The sequence below is a fragment of the Strix aluco genome, chromosome 3 (genome assembly GCF_031877795.1).
Source record: "Strix aluco isolate bStrAlu1 chromosome 3, bStrAlu1.hap1, whole genome shotgun sequence".
In the NCBI taxonomy this organism is placed as follows: Eukaryota; Metazoa; Chordata; class Aves; order Strigiformes; family Strigidae; genus Strix; species Strix aluco.
Window position 1 is genome coordinate 122,065,354 of NC_133933.1, and position 24,646 is coordinate 122,089,999.

The window sequence follows — 24,646 nt, forward strand, 5'->3', positions numbered from 1 at the left end:
AATCCTAGCTTCCCTGTAAATGCTGTGCAGTAACCCTACATAATGCCAGGAGAGGGCAGCAGAGCCCGTTTAAAAGGAAGTCTTGCACACTACATTCCTGAGGTAGCAGCTCTATTGCTTCACTGATCCCATGCTCAGTTCTGTGCCAAATAGGGTAAATAGGTAGTTTTGATTATCTGCTCACAAACTCCATGGCTGTAATTAGCATACACAGTCATGGAATGGCACATGTGAATCAAGATTTGTTTCAGCATTTATTTTCTTTTTTTGTAAACTGAGCCTTCATGCAAGTATAAATTAAATGTGAAAATTTATCCAGCAATCAAAACAGAAATTAAGAAACTTAGTAGCTTTTAACTGATATGCTATACACGTGTAGTAGAACTACATGTATACAATACATTTTTCACTCAGGACTATCAAAAGCCTTTCTTCAGTCTAATTTAGGAACCCTCCCTTTCTAAGACTTGCAAGACAACTATGCTGCAACTGGGAGAGTCCTGTCTAGCCTGTGAAACTACTTCAGACAGTCACGTTAAGCAGGATCATAATACAGGAAGGCTGAAAACATATCCACTGTGCCTAGAAGAACCTGTCATACTTCAAAAGCACCCAGAAAGCTTAACCTTGTAAAACCCTGGACACAATTATAAAAAAACAGTGCTTTAGTAGGTAATTATCTTTTCTTCTCATGTAACCTTTTATTACAGCAGCAGTGTTACAACTCAGTGGCAACATTGCAGATTTGAAAAATAGTAAAACCCCCCCAAAATAAAAGCACATCGTCATAGATATTTATTATATGCAGATATACTACTGTATACAATGGACTATTTTCTTAAATACTGTACTCATTACCTTCTCAGTCCAAAACCACCACAGCATTAGTGTGGACATTAAGGACACCTGGTCTCCTTCCTGAAAACTTTGTGTGAACAGCTTAGAAATGAAAAACTGACATCTGAATTCTAGTTACCCAAATCCTCCTGGTTAGCCTACCACATTCCCATGCTCTTCAAGAACTCAGGACACTTGTTTTACAGATTCTGATTCCAAACTAGAAAGGTAACAGCCTAGGTCTTACACATTATTTGGAGAACATACCCTACTGAATAAAGCACTTAGTCAAAAATGAAGTTTCAGTGCAAACACTGAAGTTTTATAAGACTGTTATCAGGCATCAGTAGTCACACAATTACAAACTGCTGGGGAATAAAGCGTGCAGTTCATTCTTCAGATAATCACTTCTGATCTCATAAAACAGAGATCTCCAATGCAATGAATAATATTAAGCTGTTTTACAGTTTAATTGAATCTAAATCCCTGTGGCTAGTCCATAGGGAAGAAGAGGCACAGAGGTATACAGGGGATATAGACAATCTGAAAGAGAGCCTTACTAAGCTTCAAGGACACAAAGCATGTTAAATTGCTAACTCCTTAAGATGGATGGCATATTTAAAGGAGAACATGAAAAAAATATTAAAAACTAGATCTAGGCACATTTATTTTGATAGCATTAGTCTGTTAGTACTTATCACCAAAGTATTTCTTCAACTGTTTCTAACAAGACATAAAACAGATTTACTGCACAGTAACTGTTGTTTAAATCAGTCAACAATATTATTTTCTAGTAAAATACATGTGAGTATATGAACACTTTAAGCTTGATTTCTATGAAGTATTTGCTCATCTGTAAAAAAGTAGCTTAATCTCATCCTCAGCTAAAAATTTCATCTTCATATGGGAAATCGAATTACACATATATGTACACACATATGCATATATATATGTATGTATATTTTATGAATCAATGCAAGTGCTTATTACGCCTGGTTTACTGAAGCCCTACAGAGTAGGTACACAGCAGAGGCAATGCAAAGTTCCCCACACTGTCTTGCCAAGGGGCCTTTACTTTTACCCAGAATGACCAATTCTGAAGATAAAACAGCAATCTAAGCTACTAAAAAGCTTGGCTTGCAACCATCGAAAATAATTAATCCAAAAGCCCAGATTTTAAAAATCCTACTCTACACCAAATCCTTAAAATGCTGCAATGTACTATCAGAGTAAGCACTACCAATCTAAAAGGATTTTTTGTAACATAGGAAAAATACTTGCAGTTTTTTGTCCCTGGGAGTGAAAGGGTAGTTCAAATTCATGACCTTACTGCTCCAACTGATTACAGTAAAGAAGCAGTTACAGACAACTGACAAATCCCTTCAAATGCACGAAAACTGACACTAGAACAAAGTAATTAGCACATTCCTATTTCAGGATGTTGGATATGAGTTGGTGAGAAGAGATAAAACTAGTAAAATATCACAAAATTCTTGTAAAAGGGAAATTGGTCTTTTAAGCTACAAATTGCAGCAGTGTCTGACAAAGGGGTTATAAAACCATGCACCCTTTCCCAGTATTGTGCTCTAGGATTCTGATGGCTGAAACAGGAGCAACCGAGTTTGATGCCCATTTTAAAACAGGAGTTAAACTTAGCTGAACCTGTTGATATAAGCAGGCAGGACAACAAGTTTTGAAGGTGGAGGGAGAGTTGCATTTGACAGGCATTATCAGAATACCAATGGAAACTGCATGCAGACATGAACTTACAATGTTGTTCTACTCTGAAAAGTGACTATGTGATAATCATACCCTTCTTAAAATATACTCCTTGTTTGATTTCAGGTGTAACTTCCTATTTGGTGAAAAAGCTTTGCCTTTTTGATTTTACTTTTTATATGTGAGAACAAAACAAATGCTTCCAAGAGTGGCTGATGAACACACCAGAATAAATTTAACAGGACAGACAATTAACTGCAGAAATAGTCTTCAACTTTTTCCAATGGTGCACCTTGGATGTAACTGCGCAAAGATATAACACAGGGCAGAGCGCAGGAAATGCTAAAAAAATTACTGCATTTTTGTGGAAGCAAAAATCCAAAAGACCTCAATTTCCAAATTTCAAACTGATTTAGTAAGGTAGCAAAAAGTTTACCCATAATCAAGGTCCACTTCATTTGGAAGATGAAGAGGCAGAACACATGAAAAGCCAACAAGGTTGTGTCAATTTTCAGAGTATAACTGTACATTCTGGCCTTTACAGACTGATCTAATACAGGATTTTAACAAACTATTATGCTTAGTTCACACTGCCACACAGTCTGAAATGGATTAAAATCAGTATTTAACAATTTCTGCTGTTAGAGGTAATCCTCTATACTGATCATAGCTTATTTTCCCAGATTTGAAAAAAAGTCTTTTAACATTCATCAAATGTGAAACAACACAAAACTTTAAATGTTTTGAATTTTAGATAATGCCTTCCAAAATTTGGTTTAAGTATAGTTTTCAGTAATATGAAAACTATCGTGAGAGTACTTCGAAAAGAAAGACAGAAAAAGATTTCCATGATAACCCCATTGTCAGATGTTCAGAACTTTCTCAAAAGCCTCCATTTGGGCTGAAACTTTCCATGCTTGGTCTCAGCCCAAAGGTGCACTTTGTAGACCTGAAAAAGGAAAAAAGGTAAGTAAAAAAAATAAAATGTGCTGAAACATCCCCTTGCCCAGTTTTACTTTGGGTATTCAGCACTTAACCATGAAAGGGATACTGAACTGTAAATGTAATATATTTAAATTACTTTTAACCTTGTTATACAAATCACACATTTTTCACTTAAAGTGTATTTTGGTAGGCACTTTTAATTTTTTTCCTGTTTTATTTGCATTAACAGAAGTACAGGGGATTATGTTGCCTGTTACATGCACAAAACTGTGCACTGAATAGTTACTGGAGCAACAGGCAACTCAATCTCGTTGAGTACATCCAGTTTCTTTGTATGACTTTAGCATCCAAACTAAATGACCACAGAAAAGGGAAAAAGAGTAAGTTTATCAAGTAACCTCAGGTTAGAGGCATTATATTCTAAATATACTGTAGGCTGTGGTGGGGTTTAATTTTTTAATTTTATTTTAATTATTTTTTAAAAAAGCTTGAGCTCCTGTGTCATCTAACTAGCTCAAAATTTTTCTAAAAGATTACTATCACCATTCCTTAAAAAATACAACCAGTAACAGAGAGCCACCACTGACAAAGCCTTTGCTACTTCTTTCACAAATGCATTTTCTTTTTTTCCCCCGGCCTGGTGATAAATTATTGTCTTCCTGGCAAAGCATCCGGGCCATGAGGTAGTAGTAGCCTCACTGATTCAAAAACCACCTTTCAATACATTTTACATTGACAGCTTTGCTCGTTTTTCTACTTTATCACAGGAAGGGGCAGTAGTGAAAGTCACTAAGGTTAAACACAGTTTCACCTTAAAATGTCCTTGAAGTGGTAATACACTGAAGTAGAAACAAAAATAATGCACCTTTGCTTGTCATACTGTAGAATCATAATACAAAAAGGACCAATAAGTCTTACTGGGCTCTCTATTGGGCTTCTGCAAGGGAAGAAAAACCAGCTGTTGGCCCGATACTGCAAAAAGCTGAGTGCCCTCCACTGTCAAATCAATGAGCATTTGAGCGTGCTCTTCACCTTTCAGGAATGGCCCCTCTTCATTACAAAACTGTTTAACAGCAAAGGTAATGTGACATCTCTTATGCAACATATATTTTACACATAGAAATACATACACACATACAAACAAAAAGTGTTTTTTTGGTTTTTTGTTTTTGTTTTTTTTACCTAAATGCAAACTGGATGAGGATCCATGTGATGAAAGTGATGGCGGTGGCGTAAGTGAATGTCCTGGCGTTTGGCTTGGCAGAGGCATGCCTATTGGACTTGGAGAGGAGGAAAATCCCAGACTATTGTAAAATGGCTGCCCTATGGGTGCTAGGCTGCTACTAGATCTTTTGTACAAGTCAGAGCTAGTAGATAGAGAATCTCTCCTTGTGGCACTACTACTTGCAGAACTGCCAACTGAAGAAGAAATAAAAAGACCCTAATTACACAGTGTCAACTGAATAAAACCTATCCCCAACTACAGCTGGGCAATAACAGATGTGATCACAATAATTACAGCAATCGTTATGACAAAGACAATTACTGTGATAACCACACATACTTTTAAGTAAATCTAAGTGGGTATAAACATACCACTGATAAGTAATTTCAACAATGCCCATGTCTTTCAACATTTCATTCTAGACTTCTCACAGCAGTATTGCAGTACTCTGTTTTAACCGCCTGGCTTCAGGCTTTGGGACAAATATGGAATTTATGAGATTAGATTACACTGTCACTTTACAGAATAAATGATTCTAAAAATATTTCCACTAAATTGTTTGATAAAATTTTTTCCACTGCAAATTATTAGTCAGACAGTGATACTCGATTTTAGGAAAAAGGCTAGAGAAAATGGGTTGTTGTTTAAGGGTTCAGAAAATAATTTATGTTGCTGTTCAGCTGTTTCTGAACTTCCTCTTGTTTGTGAACCCCTCACCTGTAGGAAAAAAATGACTACTTAAAATTCCCTACGAGAATTATGGTTCTTAAAGAAGTGTTTTGAAAAGATATTATAAAGACAGAATACGCTAAGAAGAGGAGAAGAAGCAGAGCAGAGACAGAAAAATTCAGTGAGAAACTAAAAATGTAATTTTATTGCTACCAGTATTTCTGAAAGTCAAATTAGACTAGAAGCTTTGGATAACAGTGTATTAGTGAAGGACTGGTTATCCTGCACAGCATCATTCAGCAGGGCGATGAACAGTCTAGGATAAATTAGGAGAATAAAAAGTTTTTAGAAATGTTAAATTCTAGTATCCGTTGCATACTAGTGAAATATGAAACTAGAGTTCTTATTTTAAACACTGGAACATTCTTATGAACAAAACCAAGATTATGGACATTTTGATAATAAAGATGCTTCTTAAACTGAATTTGGAAAATTGATTTCTACTTCAATTTAAAAAGGAAAAGGTCAGAATGTATGCTTCCATAATCTTTACCTGTGTCAGGTACCTTCCTACTAAAGCTGGCAGCATGGCCCAATATAAAGGTCGCCTGATACTTCCCATTTTAAGACATTACTTTGTTTTCTCATAACATTAGCAACTTGGCTAATACTTTTCATGGCAGGTACGTGCTTGGACCAAATTTTTCAAAGTAGTGCTGCCCAAACAACACTGCCATTTCAGAAAAATAGGCAAGGAAAGATGCTTTATCCTTGGCAAAATAATCCAGCTACCTATTATATGAGAACTTTCACGTACTCAGACCAATATGCTAGCAACAGGAGACCTTTATTTTCATGCTCTCTGATTGAGCTAAAAATCTTAGCAAAATCACAGTTCATACAAGTTCAGCACAGATCTGCTACAGACTCACAGCTGAAAATTTAAAACTTCTGCCCATATATGGCACATGTGAGATGGCTGATAAAGGTTTTCCCTGCAACTGAACTTCTAGGCTTCTGTGTGCCATGCCAAAAATGGGTCTCTGAAACTGCTGTCCAAGATCCCATCTTGTGTTCGAAAGGCCCATCAGGCAGTGTGGAAAGGAAGTTTTCTACTTCAAATGCAGAGGAGACAAAAGCCAAACACAAGAAATAGACCAAGGAAAGAGGAAAAAAAGAAAAAAGAAAAGAAACAAGAACCAGGAAGAGAGAAAGGTCAGACAAAGGAGCCAACAAGAAGACTGCAAGAAAAACTGGCAAGCACTTTCAAAACCAGTGGGACTGAGGATGAAAAGAAAGCAGATTTGAAGAAATGTTAGGCCATAGAAGGTGTACGTGACTGTAGGGCAAAAAGACTGGAATAGTAAGCTGATGATGGGAACATCACACAGTACAAGCAGAAACGTATTTGGGAGGGGAAGCAGGATATAAATGTTGCCTGGAAATTGGGAAGGAAGACATACTAGAGGAGAAGCCAGAAGGAAAAGATACTGGACTAACTAGGCAAGGATACTAAGAAATCAGAAGAGCAAATTAAGGCAACAGTTGAAAGAAATCTCAAGATTTGAGACTAGCTCTACAGGTTCCGGCTCAGCTAGTGAACCATGTGAGCGTTAATACAATGCTACATGATGGATTGTTATTTTTCCAACTATGAAAAAAGCAAACCAAACTTCAGCTTTCTTTCAGGGTTTCTTACTCAGCTAAATTACTGCAGCTTAACAAGTTACCGTGAACCAGCTGAGCTGCATTTTCACACACACATAAAGCTTACAAAAACCAGAAGATAATTAGAATTAGCTTACTCCTCTTCACCACTGTCTAAACTAATGCAATTACTTGACACTTGTTACAAGCCAGAAGTAGGCATGTGGAAAGCTGCCAAAGTTGATCTAATTGTTAGCTACCTGTTAAGCTGCAGTAACTTAATCATGTACCTAAACCTTTAAAATGAGTATGAATAACTGTGATTATAAAAGAGCAGAGACTGTAAAGTACATACAGCCATTTATATGGTATGCTTGCATCTTCCTGTTTTTACTTTGTTGTACAGTCATTTAGCTAGGACATGCTCACCTTTGCATTTTTTGCAGAGGTGTTTTGTTTGGTTTTTTTTTTTTCCCCTGCAACAACCGAAAACATAAGGGCAAGGTCTGTATTGTCATCTGTCAGTCTTCATGGCTATATTTTAACTGAAATTCAACCTTTACAACTCACTGAGGGAAGTTACAAAGAAGCTGAAACTTTGGCAGATAAAAAATTAAACTTGTTTTTAATTTGCCTCAACATGCATTAACACCATTTGTATGAGTACTCATCTGTGTAATTCAATTCATATATACATACAGCTCGGAACTCTTAAAAAAATTAAATAACCAGGAAGCATTTTTTTAAGTGGCTATTACAGCAAGTACAATTTATACTTGGCAGAAGGGCACTTTCAATATACTTTTATTCCAATAATACTACTAAAAATATTTCAGGTTTAGATAGCACCTTTCATCAGCACTTCTCAAACTGCAAAAGCATAGGCTTCCTGCTTCCCTGTGGAAACTACCATGCTAATTAAATCACCTAGGATACTGCTGCAAGATTTCAGCATATGCTGTCTATGCCGAAGGCTTTGGACAAAGCTCTGGAACTGACCTTTGCTACAAGAAAAAGGCTTAATTTGTGCCAGAAAGAACTATGCTGATTCTTCTTAAGTAGATACACAACTAAAATTTGTGTTCTATGGAGGTCCTTGTGATAAAGCTGGATAAAGACTTTCATGACTTAAAATATGCTATCTAGAGACTTAAAATGGGTGCACTGCATTAAATATGCAGATATGCTTATCATCACTATCCATCATTTAAATGAAACTGTACCTAGAGCAAAGCACAGCTGCTAAGAATTCACTGAAATCCTACAAGTACCTCAGGACAAATTGTATTACAAAATACAGCACTTGGATAGCACAATTACTTTGTAAATAAGATCTACCTGCTGTGGTGCTATGGAAAACTAAAAAATCCTACACAACTGTGGTGAGTAGTCTCTATTTTTTTTTTTTTTTTTTAATTAAAGACAGTATGTTTAAAGTCTCCTACTCTACTCTTTAAAATCAGATATTGGAGAGGATCAGTGTAAAACTTGATTCTGTACTTCCTAACATTAGTTGCTGAAGTAAATAATTTTTCAGATTATTTTATGAAAAACAACACAAAGAAAAATCTCTGTGTTGGTACGCAGTATATTTGATGTCACTATTCACCTCCATTTAGTTACCAAGTGACTGGTATCATGTTTTAACACTGAAGGGTGTGTTTCTCCTTCTGTTTTTCCATATATTAAGCTATCTTGTAATAATCTTTACTTTTTAATTTCTTTCAACGTTTGATTTTTTTTTTATTTCTTTTAGGGCATTTAATTTAAAAAATACTGTTAGAGCACATAAATTTCCCCCAATTTCTACCCATCTGCAAGATACACAAGATTATAAACATGCTCCACTGATTTCATTAAAATAATAATAATAATAATAAGCAATTCAGTGCTGTAACTTAGAGATTAATAGCCAAAAGAAATATTCTTTAGAAAAGACATTTTGCTTGCCTTACTAATACTGAATCTGAAGTATAGAAAACCTACCTTGCATGTCTAAAAACTGTGTGAATAAGAAATTCCTGCTATAGAGCAGAAACATGATGGCAACATCAATTTTTTTTTTTTTTTTAAATACAAACAGGTTGATAATATTTAGGAGCATCTGTTAGAAATAATTTAAGGCCCCAAACTTGCACAGAACTATTTAGGCTTAACTGTATCTAACATTAAACCTGCTAAAGTTAACAAGGACTATTCTTGGGTATTAAGTCTTTCCATTTTATAAATCCTATAAAAGAAATATTATGGAAACAAGCACTTCAATATTAGATCAAATTTAGAAAGTCATATGCTATTTATTTTTTTTTAAATTAGTAATTTTCCTGCAATGAAAACTACAAAAAAATGCATATCTGAAACGTCATCCATTGTTATTTTAAGCACAGAATTAAGACTTCCTTGAAAATAAAAAATACTAAAACCAGTAACAAACTTCTGGGGCAGAGTACAGTGCTCAATATGGAAAAGTATTTTGAAATTATCTATGACTACAGGGTATTCTTCAAAAATGTATCTTGTATACAGAGCCCAAGTGAATTTAAAAACCCCTTTTTCTTCCCCTATAATTTGTTTTACACTTGAATAGCCTACTTTTGCATTCTGTTTAGAAATGAATGTGTATATGTCTGGATACAGATACATTTTTTTGGTTAACACAAAAGTCTCACAGAATTTCCTCACTATATGAACAACCTACCTGATGAGCCAAATCCACCAAGTGCAGAGCCGATAGCTGCTCCTAAAGAGCTGCTACTTCCAAAGCCAAGAGATGTGCTTCCTGGTTGGCCAGGACCATGTGAAAAAAGGGAACTGCTCTGGGAGTTACTGGTCAAAGAGTTATTGCCATAAAATGAATTGGACTGTAGGCTACTATTTGTTTGCTGTTGCTGTTGTTGTGGCTGGGCACCAAGTGGCCGAAATAGACCGTTCGTGGCTCCCGCGAGATTGTTTGCTGTTCCTCCAGCTGAAGCAGCTGCAGCTGTAAAACACATGTTTTCAATCATAATTACTCTCTCACAACATTTCTGACTGAAAATGGACTATTCATATCTAAATCATATTTTCTTGAAACCCTCTTAAACAAGTAGAAATTCACATATTAAGGGACTAAAAGAGATTTCATAGTATTACACAGTCTTAATTACCCAAGGGAAAAAAATGAAGACAGCATATGTTGTAGGCTAATCAAGGCTGTAAAACTGTTAATGTAATTGAGGGAATTTTCAGTGTAAACATATAAGACATTACTGTTTACTGAACTGTACTTTTATATCCAAAGTTGCAATAGCAGAGTTGCAGCTAAGAGTCAAAGACATCTTCAGCTACTTATGTCAGAAGTGTGTTCTGCATAGAGAAAGAAGCTTATAGATTAACTTAACATCTAATTTTCTGAACAGATTAATTTAATTAACCTCGTGTTAGTATTTTGGATTTTAACAAATGCAATAAATATAATGGTTCAGTAAAGTAGTACCAGACTTTATCACTGATAAAAAGAGAAAAAGAAAACTAGAGACTTTTGATATAACTAATTCTCCTCTTCTGCTGTCCCATTCTATGTTTTTTTTTTCCTTGCCACACTTTTCAGGAGAAAAGCATAGCAAGGCCCAGAGCACTCCATCATCTTCTGCCAGGCCGAAGCAATGAAATGATGCTTCCTAGAGGACACCATTTAGGGGATTGATGAGAAGTGCATGTTATATGCATGGGGAGAGGAAAAGGGAAAATGTTCATATCTGACAAGCAACAACATCTGCAGAAACATGCCTGTATATGTATGGGGAGAGGACTGTAAATCTGAATTGTAAACTACACCTCTGAGAAACAGCAGTGTCTCTCAGAGAAAGGGAGACAACAGAATAACCATTGTATGGTATATCCTTCACAACTAGAAACTTCACAGATGCACGCAAAACACATCAACAGTATCAAATAGTAATCAACCAACATTACTGTTAAGTTTCAGTACAAAAGTGGAAGCAGCCTCCATGCAGGATCATCTACTTACCTGCTTGTGCTGCTGCTGAACTGATTATAACAGGAGTTGAGGCCACCAATCTGACTGGTGCTCCAAGGCCAGTTCTTGCTCCAGGGCCTACTACTAAGGCACCAGTCTGATCATAATAGGCAGTGGGCGCTAGTACTTGATAGCCTACACAACACAGAATACAAGAATTAGTAGTACAGGTAGTCTCATATAGCCAGCATTTCTTCTCTCCTTGAAATATTCAGACAACAAACTACATGGGGAAAAACAGCAATTTTGCCATATTGCCTCAGAACATCAACTGGACATCAGAAGAAAAAACAGTGAACATCACAAAACAGTGTGACAATTTGGATCACTATCAAATCAACTTCTTTCAGCAATTTAAAATATTCTACATTTCTCTTTGTACATGGAAAAGGTACTGAAATCTGCACAATTAAAGGGCTGAATTAAATGCAAGTTCAGCAATTCCATACATTACCTAGCCACACTTAAAAAAATCCATCTACAAAAACACATTAGGAAACAAATGCTGTATGTGTAGGAATACCTTGGACCAGTAAGTTTCACAGAAAAAAAAGTATGATTTCATTCAGTTGACAGTTAAAGAGGTGGAACTGGGGAAGTAAAGGAGGAATTGAGAAAAAGAGAAAAGCAAGCAGTAGGAAGGAAAACAGGATACAACATATGAATGAAGGAAAGCAAAAGAGCAAAACAAAAAACCTTTATTTAGGACAAAAAGAAGAGAAATAATTTTAAAGCTCTGACACTTTATAATGAAGTAGAAGAATTGGAATAAGAATCTCTAAAAAAAAGGAAGACAAGAGCTAGGATAATCTAAGAAAGGGTGCTGATGATGAAAATATAAGACCATCTGATTTTTAGGTTGACTATTCTTATAAAGAAATGAAATAAAACCCAAGAGAATTTCAGTATTCCTCCCATGTTCAAATATATACTAATGCTATTAAGAAAAAAGTCAAGATTGCAAAAATCACACATCTATTTTTGTACGTGTAAGAACCAAGATTCTGCATACTATTTTAAGTCCGTTTCCATGTATGTTCAGAACTGGGTCTAGCAGAGTTCTCTCTGAAATACATATGGAACATAAAGACCTGGGCTTCTAATTCCAGGTGAGTACCTCAATCACCAGGCTTTCACATCATATTTTCTCCTCTTCAATTTCTAAAACATCTTTGTAATCTGCCTAGATGCCTTGCTCCAAAATCAAAGCTGGAAACACTATCTGCCTACTGGCATGGTGGTTATGGTACTCTGCAGGGAAGCTGGAGACACAGGTCCAAATTCTATCACACTAAGAAAATCTGAAGGTATAAAGGAGACTCAGATAGTAACTGAACAGGAGAGAAGTGATGATCTTTATGTTCAATTCATGGTTCTGGAGATGAATGCACTAACTTGTTATGAAAACTTGTCAATACTGTAATTCCAAACCTGTTTGTTCTCACTGCTCACTACTTGTTTTGCATTCCAGGTACATCTACCTTCTCTTTCCCACCAACAGCACAGGAAGACAGTTGTCCTCCACAAAGTTTGTCTGAACGTTTGGCTAGTTAAAACCAACCAAAACAGGTTCTTATAATTGATTTAGTTAGGAAACCTTCGCTATAGGTGCCACTGCCTCTTCCACCTACAAAACTGTGCTGTGCTGCTCCACCGTCTTCACCACTAAGAAAGGTTGCTACATTCCCAGGGTAGGGAAAGGTGAGGGACTGCTGTCTGTTTTACTGTAGTTCTGTAGAGAACACAGCATAAAAGATTAGTGACATAGTAGGAAAGCTCTTTGTAATACCACATATGTTCCTGCACACATCAGCAATGTTTAATTACTAGTAACCTATGTAATTTCTACTTTTTCTCATAGCATGTTCAATTGATAATACTATGTTAGTGTCCTGCCATTTGTTATTGCTGTATCATACAAAACCACTTTTTCAGAACTCAGAATTGGCTAATACTTACCAGTATTTACTCTGTCCACCTACCCTCTTCTAATGTTCAAACCCACGGATAATGCTATAGCTGTAGAATAAAGGACTGATGATATATTTACACCCTTGTTCTTATCTGAAACCAATACACAGCATTTTATATGACTTCAGACCCACAACGTAAACAAGCCTATTTTCCAATGCAAAATACTTGTAATAAAAAAACCCCAAAAAGATAACTTACACAGTATTGCATAAATGGAATTTACCAGGATTAATACTAATGCAATTCAATAATTTTAGATTTTTTTAAATAGTTGACTAGTATGACTGTCAAATTAAAAAATGGAAGCAACCTGCACTTGCTTTTTGCATTACAAAATGCCCAATTTATCTTGATACTTCCTTGCCACTATCTTATCTGTGATGCCACCCACAAACAGGTCATTTAAAATTAGTAATAATAAGCTAGGTTATTAGCATCAAGACACTCTCCATCACAGAAGGTTCAAGCTGTGCTTGAGAACTGATGGGGGCTTCTATGTTCCTGATCTCTGAAATGAATACATTCTGACCTGGAATAGGAGGCCTCTCAGCTTTCTAGTCAAATCTACTAAAACAAAGCAATGTAGGGCTCTTTGTGAAATTGCAGAGACCTTGCTAAGAGCACCTGCAGTCTCAGAGGTATAAAACTATTTGCTTTGACATCAAAAATACAATTTCAGAGAGGTCATCTCAGATCAGATTAAATAACTGAAGAACAGTTCTCATAGCAAAACTTAAGTCTTCTGCTTTCCTTTCCTTCACAGTATTCTACAAACTTTGCACTCCACCACAAAAAGGAGAGCACAAAGCTAAAAACTATTTTCCAGCCTTCTCTCCTATCAAAGATAGGATGGTGACTTGCCAGATCTTCTAATTCCCTTCTCCTCCTGTTTCGATTTTTATTACCTCTCGGTCACATCATCTCCCTGTGGCTGTGCAATTTCCCCTCCAAATTAACAACTATCAAAGCTCATTTCAGTGCCTTCACATTCAAGATTACTGTGGTCTTTCACTGCAACCAAAGAACTAAAACACTCTGCTTCCTAATCAGTTCCTAATCACACCTTTCATTTTAGAATTCAACCATTCTATCCACACTTACTGTCTCCAGATCAGCGGGAAATATGAAAGTAAACAATCTGGTTTACCAGTACTGTGCTTTGCTGAAATGATTTCTACATATCTCCAAAACCACAGGCTCTGAAAACTTTCTAGATTTTTTTCACACAATTCTTAAATGTTCTTAAAGAATGAGAGGAAATCTGTTCTCTTGGCTCCTACAGCCTATTCTTAGTGTTGCTCTTACCCACCCAGTAATTTCTTCAGTGTCTTTCACTGGATACTTCACACTCTCTTCTCACATTTTTGTATGTAATACCACAAAGCTCTGCCCAGATCTCCTACTCCCTTCCCTCTATGCAACTTCCCTTGCTGATGACACCCAAACGTATGTCAGAGTTTGTCACTTCTCTCTATCCAATTTAAGTTAACAGATGTGACACTTCTTACTGCCAACTCAATTATCTGCCCCTTTTAACGCTACCATCCTGACACCTCTCTCTCTCTCCCTCCCCACTTGGGAGCATAACCTGCAAGTCACTGTAGAGTCCTCTCCCTGCGTAGAAAATTTACAGCTTTTCCCTTCTCAGCATTCCCAAGATCCAATTACTTTCTTCTGCATACAGATTTGAAAACTTATTCAGCTCTTAGTCTTCCATCTTTCCTTAAATGCTGGAAGTCTTCAGTCTCCAAAGCTCACCAAACAACTATAACCTTTCATTTTTCCCAAGGTATGCACAGCCTTATCTCTGCACTTGTCCTCTCACAAATCAAATCCAGAACTTACTATCCTACCAGTAAATGATTTATACTTTCTATAACCATTGTAACTTTGCCAATCCTGTAACTCCCTATGTCTTCCACCATTAAATGTAACTTCTATTTCATACTACCTGGAGGCACAGAATGCATGACCCACTGCAATGTCACACTTCAAATTCCTCTAGGTAATAAAAAAGGCAATGCCAATAGACAGAAATTGTTGATTTTAATGTTTTATGCGTTTTCCAGACAACTCGATTTACCTGCCCGCCTGCATGCTAGCTGCACCACTACAGTCAGTGCTAACAGCTTCACTTGCACGAATTCAGTAAAACTTACATTGCATCTGACCTAGCCAATGCAGTCCTGAGGCCTCTGGAGGGCTTCAGCTGACTTGTCACTAGACATCTACTGTAGGGTAAGCTGAGCTCTGTGGCCTCTGTACAGCAACTGCACTAGGGAGATGCCCACTGAGCACAGTGGCTCCTTAGACAACTGAAGTCACAGGCAGATTCCTGAATCTAGATGACAGAATCCAGCCGCTGCCTGTGATGAGGACTGGTTTTATTTGTAGAAAAGCATGTATACTGATCATATTATGATGAAACTGGGAGTACCCTCTGACTTTGTCTTGCACATTTCTTCAATCAGAAACTGTCTGGTTTTCTTGTTAATGAAAGACTTGTTAAATTAGGACAAGAATTTAAAATGTAATTGCACAACTCCAATGCAAAATATATTTCACTTCTGATGGTTTTAAAAAAGAAAAGAGACTTAAAAACATTACGTGACAAGTAACTTGGATTTTACACATTTTTCTCTTTGTGCTTAGGATGAGATAGATATGTACCATAAGTGCTACAAGAATATACCTCCCTAAATAATGAATACAGAAATACTGGAAATATAAAATTTGAAAAATAAATAAAACCACCCCATAGTTGGAATAGATCATTAAGTTCATCCAACATGAAGGCTGTGGCAAGGAGAAAGCAGCTGAAACATTTAAAGACAGCAGAATGGGTGAGCTGAATAATATACTCTTCTTTATTAGCTCGCAGCGAAGCCAAACTACAAATATTTTCTCTGTAAAGAGTATTCAAAAGCTTGAAACCCAGTTTGGACCTATACTTCTTGTAAAACATCAAAGTCCGTTGAAACAAGAATTCCACATGTTTTCTCTTTGTTTATTACATTATATGTGTCGTTCAGGTTACTACCAGGGATTCTATTAATCACATTTTGGTATCTAGATGTAATTTAGTGATCTTGACTCAATTTTATAGTAAGTGAATAGAAGAAGGCACCTCTGGAGCAAAACTCACTTTATCCTAACTAACTAAAATAGAGTCAGATGAATCAAGTTCCTGTTTCTCCTCACTAGCTATAAAAGGAGCCTTAAGTATCTAGCTCAAATACAGACATCTAAAACAGTACCGTGATTCCCATCTAAAGTGGCTTGTATTCATTTCATTATCCTATATCCTCCACCTAAAGAGGTATCACCAGCACTCCTTATGACTCACTATGAAACCAGCTTATGGTGACGGTGAAAATAAATGTCTTTTTTGTTTATATTTTGAGCTCCATTCCATCTAAGAATGTGGTCAGTAAGGTTGAAAGCAAGTTGCAAACAATTCCTATTATAGAACCATCTGAAATATGTTCACATGAATGAAGTTTTTCTCTGGCCATCCAGGCATGCAGCAGATGGGACAAAGCAGCAACCTACAATGGAAACTGAATAAAAAGGTTCCTGCCCTCATGGAAAACCTCTTGGGGCTTGTGAAGGAGGAAAAAAGTCCAGTCCAATCTTCACAGGACAAACTCTTGAATTACTGAGTTTTTGTATGTGCCCACACAGTATTACTTTCAATCATCTGTTTAGAGAGGGGGCCTTTTTGCGGGTTTTAAGAACTACCCCTTGAATTAAGATAGATACTTTTCTTTTTGAAAATAATGCTCTTTTTACGTCTTCCTGTAATGAAGTCACAAATCTGGGCTGGGTCAAGGTCTCAGATGTTGATCTGACTCAAGCTAAAAGTCACAGGCATGGACCACTCCACAGTCTTAGAGCTCCATATCCAAAGCAAGAACTAATAAGCAACTATGAACACACACCCCACACCCCCCACACCCCCCCCGAAACATACACAAAAAGGTACAACTAAGCCTTTGAGGCTTTTGCAAAGATGCTTACAGCATCTCTGATATGCTTCACTGTTTGCAGGCCTTCTCCACTGCTTTGCTGAGGCACAGAGATACCACTTGACAGGTGCTGTGACAGCACACTTTGCTGATTTCCTCATTTTATGTGAAAGAGAAAGATGCTAAAAGCTGAAGATACTACTGCATGAGAAGAAATAAAAACGGCAGTTATAAAACAAAACAGACAAGAAAAAGACAAGAGCCAGTCTGTTCTGCAGCTAGAGGTGTAAAATCTGATAGAGTGAGGCAAAGTGCACAATGCAGTCCTGGAGCATCCAGCAACAAACTAACTCCAACTTCTACAGCTTGTGAGGCATTTCACAGTAGCGCTGACAGAGGAGAGAACCTGTACAAGTCAAATGCATTTGCAGCTACCACCACCGTTATCTAACTTAACTATGTAAAATCTTACTTTCCTACTGAAGAATGACCAAGTATACTTAAAATTGTTCTTGCTCAGGTAATTGTACCAAACACTTAGAAGTGATGCTGAACTTGAGGCTAACACATTGTGGATTCATGACGTGTGTACTGAGACTCAGAATAACCGCTCTCTGGGTAAGTCAGAAGCCATGCAAAAGGATCTGAGGCTCCAACCTTTGGAGTGCTTCCACTTCAAGCACGTTGTGATCTTCAGAGATGATTAAGCAGTAATTTTCTTTTAAATGTCCTAATTTTGGATTCCAAATTTTAGATTATTATTATATGCCACAAGTAAAAAATTACTTCAGAAAGACAAATTAATACTTCCTGTTGCATCAGAGTATCCAGACAACTCATGACCTTTGAGACAGAATGTAATTGCTTCATTACATATGAAATTATCCTGCAAAAAACCTACAATACTCTTTGTGCATACATTTGTAGCAACAAATACAGAGAAAATGCTCCAAATAAAAAATGCTAGAGGAATATCTTGTGCTCCAAGAATCCCATGCCAGTATTTTAATCCAACTGAACAACATAAAACTACATAAAAATTAATTCTAAGCAGTTTATCATAAACATAACAGGACTTTGACAGTTAACTGGTTATCTAGTAACACCGATATTTTAACTGTCAGTGATTCTCTTAATCCACTGGTATCATACATACCTGGCATGCCTGTAGCAAGACCCTGACCAAAAGCCAAAGCTGGATTTGCTGCTGCAGCTGCTGCAAGTGACTCTGCCTGCTGCCCTTGCTGACCCTGATTGGGAGTAAGTGGGCGCTGAGTTGCTCCAGCACGCAGAACCTGGAAGAGACCAATACAATACCCCTTCCTTAAAAGGTAAGAAAGCAAGCCCATTATATGCTAAAAAAGGTCTAGAACAGTTGCTTTGCATACTTGATGCCACTTAGCTCTGAGTTTCATTAATGGGAATACTTCACCTTATTGGTTTCAAGGATAGCTACATACAAATAAAGGCATAAATTATTTTGCTGATAAATGCGACAAGAAAATATCTGCCCTGATCCGGACAGCAGAATTCATGTATGTTCCATCGATGATAATGAGTATAAAGCAAGGAAGAAAATCTGTACGAGCTATACATTTATCATCTGCATTATTTATTAACTGAACACCTGTCCTTCCCTGATAAATGCCTTTGTTTACATTATTTTCAGGCAATTGAATGATGTAAGTCTGAATACTTCAGAGCTTATAGTAACTTGTCTAAATAATTGACACTACACTGCCAACAGTGCTGTAAAAAATGCACCAAGTTTTAAGAATTCACATAACACACTCTCACCATACAACACAGGCTTATTTTACTATGTTCTGACAACATATCTCTGGGAATCTGACTGAAAAGCAATCTAAATTCTTAGAACTACTCTATTCCTCTTGGATAACATAGTCTTTGAGCTCAAAAATGAGAGAAATACAATTTACAATATATCCCCATAACATATCTTATATGTGATTTGCATCAATTGGATTTTAATTTTATAGAGAAAGCAAAAAAAACACTGGAGAGATGATACACATTCAGTTACCAATGCAGTTCACTGATAACAACAATCAGTAGGAAGGAAGATCACCTGAATATTAAAACAGCGATGAAGCTACTCTGAAACTTCATGGTAACTCAAAGTCACTTCTTAAATTTGTAAGAATGGCATTCAGATTAACCATATTGCTAGTAATAAAAACATTCATTCAAGCATAAGATCATTATAAGATTTGGGTTTTTCTCTTGAGGAAAAAGGCCATTTGTTTATACTGAAAGATCATATAATGGCTTTAAAAATGACTCCACAGTAACAACAGAAAATTAGCATTTCTTTTAAAGTTACTTAAACAAATGGAAATTTCAACAAGTTCTTGTAACAATTGCTTAATCTTGATTTACCGAGGCAAAAATAAAATATGGCACGTGGTGATGCTAAAAAAAACCCCCTCCTCCTAATTACTAAAACATCTCTTTTCATCCCCTTATGTTAGCTTTCAAAATTAGTTTTTAACTTTACATTGATACTTTTTAGTAACTGTACAGACAGCATTATCTAGACATAAACAGCACAGTAACTTGGATTAAAGGAACTATGTTAAATGTTTTTTATTTTAAAAATCAGGAGTGCAAAATAAGATGAATAATTATTATCCAGTAAGTGAATTTTTAAAGACAGTAGTGTAAGGAAATTGAGAATTTTTAATATTAATTTATTAGATACAACACAACATCTGAATGAAAATGTTAAGGTAAGGCTTTAAATGCACATCTCCTTTTATGAAGGACATACCGGTTGCTGTCCCTGTTGTGCCTGTGAAGCTGCTTGCTGATTTGCTGTGGTATTTGCTGCTGCAGCTTGCTGCTGAAATAAATTGGCTGGATACACCCCCCATGGAACACCATAATACTGAGGTGGAACCACAGCAGGACCTAAAGCCAGAGAACATGATTATTCCATCTATTGCAGCTAGTTAAAATAATTGTCACTGTTGTTTGTAGCATCCCTCACTGATCTACGTTCTACGTGTCAAAAACAGAAATCTGAATTAGAAAGAAACGAATTCCCATATTAGCCAAAATGATAAACGAACACAAATGGGTTAATTTGAAGGATTCACATCAAATCATACCTTCTCTGTGGAAAGATACCCTTGTGAGACTCAGATGACAAGGAAAAAACTTAAAGTAATCAAAGCTTATATACCGAAGAATACTCTAAATCAGTTTCCATGGTTGAAAAAAAAAATCATTTCAGAACATCACAGAATGAACCAAATCCATCCTCCTGATAATGATATACTGAGACTTTGATCATGTATTATTCCTCCTTCCTGTATGCTTCCTTTTCTTATAAACCCAACTACTGCCTCTGTCTCTCCTGCCTACTACAACACACTCTTCAGAGTGAGCACATTTACCTCTTCCAGTCTACTGATAACAAACAAGTACAAGAATGAGCTCTCCATATCATCGCATTGTAAACATAACGCATTATGTATACATATAATTTAGTCCTTTCTAGTGAAAGCACCAACTAGAGATACAGGGTTTTTCTCAACATGTCATGCTTCGGTCTAAGCGCTAGCTGGGACTTAATACTCAATAGTGTTGTTTTACAGTGATATCTATTAACTTCTTAAGACTTTTTCCTGGGCTTGGGGTTTATCTGTTGTCTGGGTACGTTAGCACACTGGAGACCACCTTTATTCTCATGCCCACTGGGAATGGGAAAACCTGGAATTAGAAAGTTAACACACCGAGTAAAAACATACAAGGAAAGGCTAGTTGTGTTGTGTTTTGAAAATAATACATGCTACTAATGTCAGATGAAACCTTATTAAGGATAAACATTTTTAGAACAGAAGAAACCTAACTGTTGCATATAAAAGTCCAGTGGAAAGAAATACTCAGAATCCAATATAACAAACTGAATCCCTTTACATTTTAGTGAAAAAATCTCAAAACCACAGTATTAATTTTCCTACAAGTCCCTCCTTCCTAGAAATACATTTACAGAGAATAAACAGGATGGATTTCAGCTTCTGCATAATTCATTCAGTAAAATTATCAAGATAGACACCAGGAAGTGTTCAGTTACCTGCTAGGGTAGCTGCTGCAGCTAATCCAGCTGCAGTGTATGGGTCAGTACCTGGAGGAGCAGCACTGATAATGTATGGGTTTGGCACAAAAGCAGCTGGAGCCAAGCCTGCTGAGAATACGCCTGCTACAGTAACAAACAGAGTTTAATTATAGCTAACATACTTAGCAAGCATGATCATATTCAAACCAATCAAATCACAAAGCATATCTGTTAAAATCAGAACTTCTGGTACTTTGGAAGTTTCTAAGAGCAGGTACACCATTATAGAAATCAACACTTCTATGTCTTCTCACCAGTCCTTTCTCACTAATCCCAAGGCCTAACAGCTTTGTTTTGATGCATTTACAGACTCCAAGGAAGTTTATCTCCTATGTATCTACCCACCTTTATATAGAAAGGATTATTCAAAGTGGAATTTACCTTGCCCAACTTTAACCAAGTTACACTAGTCTTACAACTGAATGTGTACCAGGCAAATAAATCTAGTCTCTTCAGTGAATCAGCCATATAGAATGAATCACCTGTTAGAGATACAAATCCCTTTCCACTAACAATAGAAAAAAAACCACTAACCAGATAGTTTAAATCAGATACCTGGCTTTTAAACAGCCAGTTAGGAGATGCTAATCTTACTTTCAGGAATCCCAATTTGATATAATGATTGTAATGGAAGAAGACAACTGAATAATCTCAGTCATCAAACAAAGCATCACTACCCAGAGTTTCTCCTGTCATACTTTCTCCAATACTGAGGCAGCAACTAGTCCAGCAAGCACAGCACAAACTATGTTCCTCTTTCCAAATAGGAGGCTTCTTGGTAAACTTCTATTAATATGCACATCAGAAGAGGCTGAATTTCAAAGGGGCAAGATACAGCTTGACTGCTCAAGTACTTTATACAAAGTAGGGGCTTCTCTGCAGTTTAAAAGTCAAAGACAGGCAGAAAACAGGACTTGTGGACTCTCACAAACAATCTGTCATACTCCCAGCTCTAAGACTGTATTAGTCAGCTACATAACACTAAAGAACTGCCACTTTTAAATTCCAGCTACAGGCTGCTGATCTCAACAGACTTCACAATCTAGCTAAACAAGCCACTGGTAAAACTTAACTGTCACCGTATCACAGGAGAACATGGACACATCCCTTTGGAGATGCTGCTTCCTATTTCTGCCTGCCCTTCTGATCCTAAGAATGTCTTCCCTCACAGAGTAAGGAGATAGGTGCACACACCTCAACAGCCTTATGGTGGAGAGTGGGAAGGGCAGGAATCCTTAAACCTTCCCTACAGTGTCAGAGTTTGAGGAGCTCCCTTCCTTAAATAAGAAATTGCTTTCATGTGCATTCCAACCTCCCTCACCCTAAACACACAGCTTCCCCACCGCAGCAGATGAAACTGTTGTCACTGAAATACAGCCTCCTTGTTGAGTTGACAGCACACTAAGAATTTCATGCACTTAATTCACTGAATTACTTTAAATGGACAGAAAAAAAATGCTTGCTAAAGAATTCATTCTATCACAAAGAAAGGTACATGCAAGAATAGAGCTATCTGTTTAAAGTTGCCATTAACAAGGAAGAATGAATGAACACAAAAGTTTGATTTCAAAATCCTACTATACAATGGTTTTTAACTGGATTATCAAAAATACTACACTGCAACAGAATAACAGAATTGCATATTTTTGTTATTTTAGTAAATAAAGCTAGTGTTTCTATCAGTACTTATAGCAGAAAAGCTTTTTTACTCCCATCAAAATTCAACTATTGTGCTACACAAGGAAAAATAATTTTTATTTCTTTGTATACAACAGTTCAAAGTAGGCAAAAAATTTACACAACGGAAAACCTTCTCTAAGGACAGGACAGTCTTATGCAGTCATTGTGAGCAGTCTTCAGGAGAACTGCTCAGACGGGCCAAATGATCAGTATCTATTTGAATTAGCATACTGTGGGTAAAACCGAAAGAATTGTACCACAGCAACACACCCACTTTTGCCAGGGATGCCTGCTGCACTTTACAAAAACCTCACCTATGTGTGGCTGCTGAGCTGCAGCCAGTGCGTATTGCTGCTGCTGGGCTGCTGTTAACTGTTGAACAGTCAGAGCATTAGTCCTCTGGAAAAGCTATTGGAAAAGAAAAAAAAAGATGCGTTTCAGTTTTCAAAAGTCAGGGCTGTAATATACTGGGATTTAGTTACAAAAAAAGAGATTTTAAACCAAGCTTCTATCCTAATAAGTTACTACATTAGAAAGTTATGCACCAGTATTCTTCCAGATTAAATATACATTTATTTGCCTTTCACTAAGTCACAGACAAAACAAAATTAAATACATTATATGCTTAAATGACTGATTATTGAAGAGGACAATGCACAACTTAAAGGACCAATGTGGCATGTTTTCAAGTCCAGTACTAACCTGCTGCTGAGAATTGTAGTCAAAAAGTCCTACAGTAGCTCCTGAAGAGTCCATCTGTACCTGATTGCCAGGATAATCAAACTGTAGAGAATCAAGACCAACTTGTTCCATGGCATCTAGATTCTGATTTTCTGGATTTGAAAATTCTTCTACCAGAGGCTTGTGGGCTGTAGGATTGGGAAGTGGACCTAATCCTTCTGTGGTGCTGGGATTGGGGCCCAAGCGTTCAGCTACTTCTGTTGGGGAGGCTTGTCGACTTCCAGGGGTACGACTGTTTAGAAGAAATTCAAGATAGACTCCTCAATCTTAAATAAAGCTGTCCATGGACAGGGCACAGCACTTCTATTTTAAAAGGATCTCTGAACTCAGAGACTTTACAAAGGGAAGTGACAGACTGATTTTAACAATTTTAACCAGCACGCGTTGATGGCTCAAGATAAAGAACACATTTCATTTCAAAGCATTATTTATTTTTTTAAACTTTAAGACTATACAGCTCTTCAAATCACTGACAAAAATAATCTTTGAGGCTGTTTTGAGTGAAATGGAGTGACCTGTGGTCATCTGTAACTTTTGGGATAGCTCTTTATTGCATTTTGGGAGTGACAGGAATTATTAGAAAACTTATTGAAAAGAAATTTTTAAAAAAGAAAAAAGGAAATTGCTAAGTGCATCTCATGCCCAAGGAGAGAAAGAGACAATAAAACTTCAACTGGAAAAGACAAATACAACATAGCAAGTATCTTTCACACCTCAAAAGCAAACAATGTATTTTTTTACCTTAAGTAAATCGGATTAATAACTGCCTCATTTAGCGTTTGACTAAAACATTTCATTTCCTACACTACTCATTTGACAGACTACACTACATCTGGTGCACTACACTTGATCACGAGAAAAAAATGTTCCTAATATAATCCCACTGATTCCATCTCAGTTTCCCTAAGAATAAATATAACCCGTTGTTCCAGAAGAAAATCTTTAGGATGGAGCAAAACGTAGGTGTTTGATTTCTGTTGACAGTAGGACAGAGATATGGAGATGGAAATCATTTACTATGCCAAACTCCTGAAAGTTCAGTTTCCAAATATGAAGGGCTGGTGGCAATTCAGATGTAGACA

General features: G+C 36.7%; 1 protein-coding gene across 11 annotated transcripts in view; it reads right to left on the reverse strand.

Moving 5' to 3' along the window:
- PUM2 (pumilio RNA binding family member 2) overlaps positions 1-24,646 on the reverse strand; it is a 77,213-nt gene that overhangs the window by 13,235 nt on the left and 39,332 nt on the right. For 7 of the 11 annotated variants that reach the window (XM_074820123.1, XM_074820130.1, XM_074820122.1 and 4 more), the window contains 8 exons: positions 23,526-23,796; positions 23,138-23,231; positions 21,102-21,227; positions 19,794-19,933; positions 18,159-18,297; positions 11,052-11,195; positions 9,741-10,022; positions 4,684-4,920 (listed from right to left, as the gene is read on the reverse strand). In XM_074820123.1, coding sequence (XP_074676224.1) covers positions 4,684-4,920; positions 9,741-10,022; positions 11,052-11,195; positions 18,159-18,297; positions 19,794-19,933; positions 21,102-21,227; positions 23,138-23,231; positions 23,526-23,796 — 1,433 coding nt within the window. The remainder of the gene's footprint in view (positions 1-4,683; positions 4,921-9,740; positions 10,023-11,051; positions 11,196-18,158; positions 18,298-19,793; positions 19,934-21,101; positions 21,228-23,137; positions 23,232-23,525; positions 23,797-24,646) is intronic. The other 4 variants (XM_074820121.1, XM_074820119.1, XM_074820126.1 and 1 more) reach the window with 2 other exon arrangements.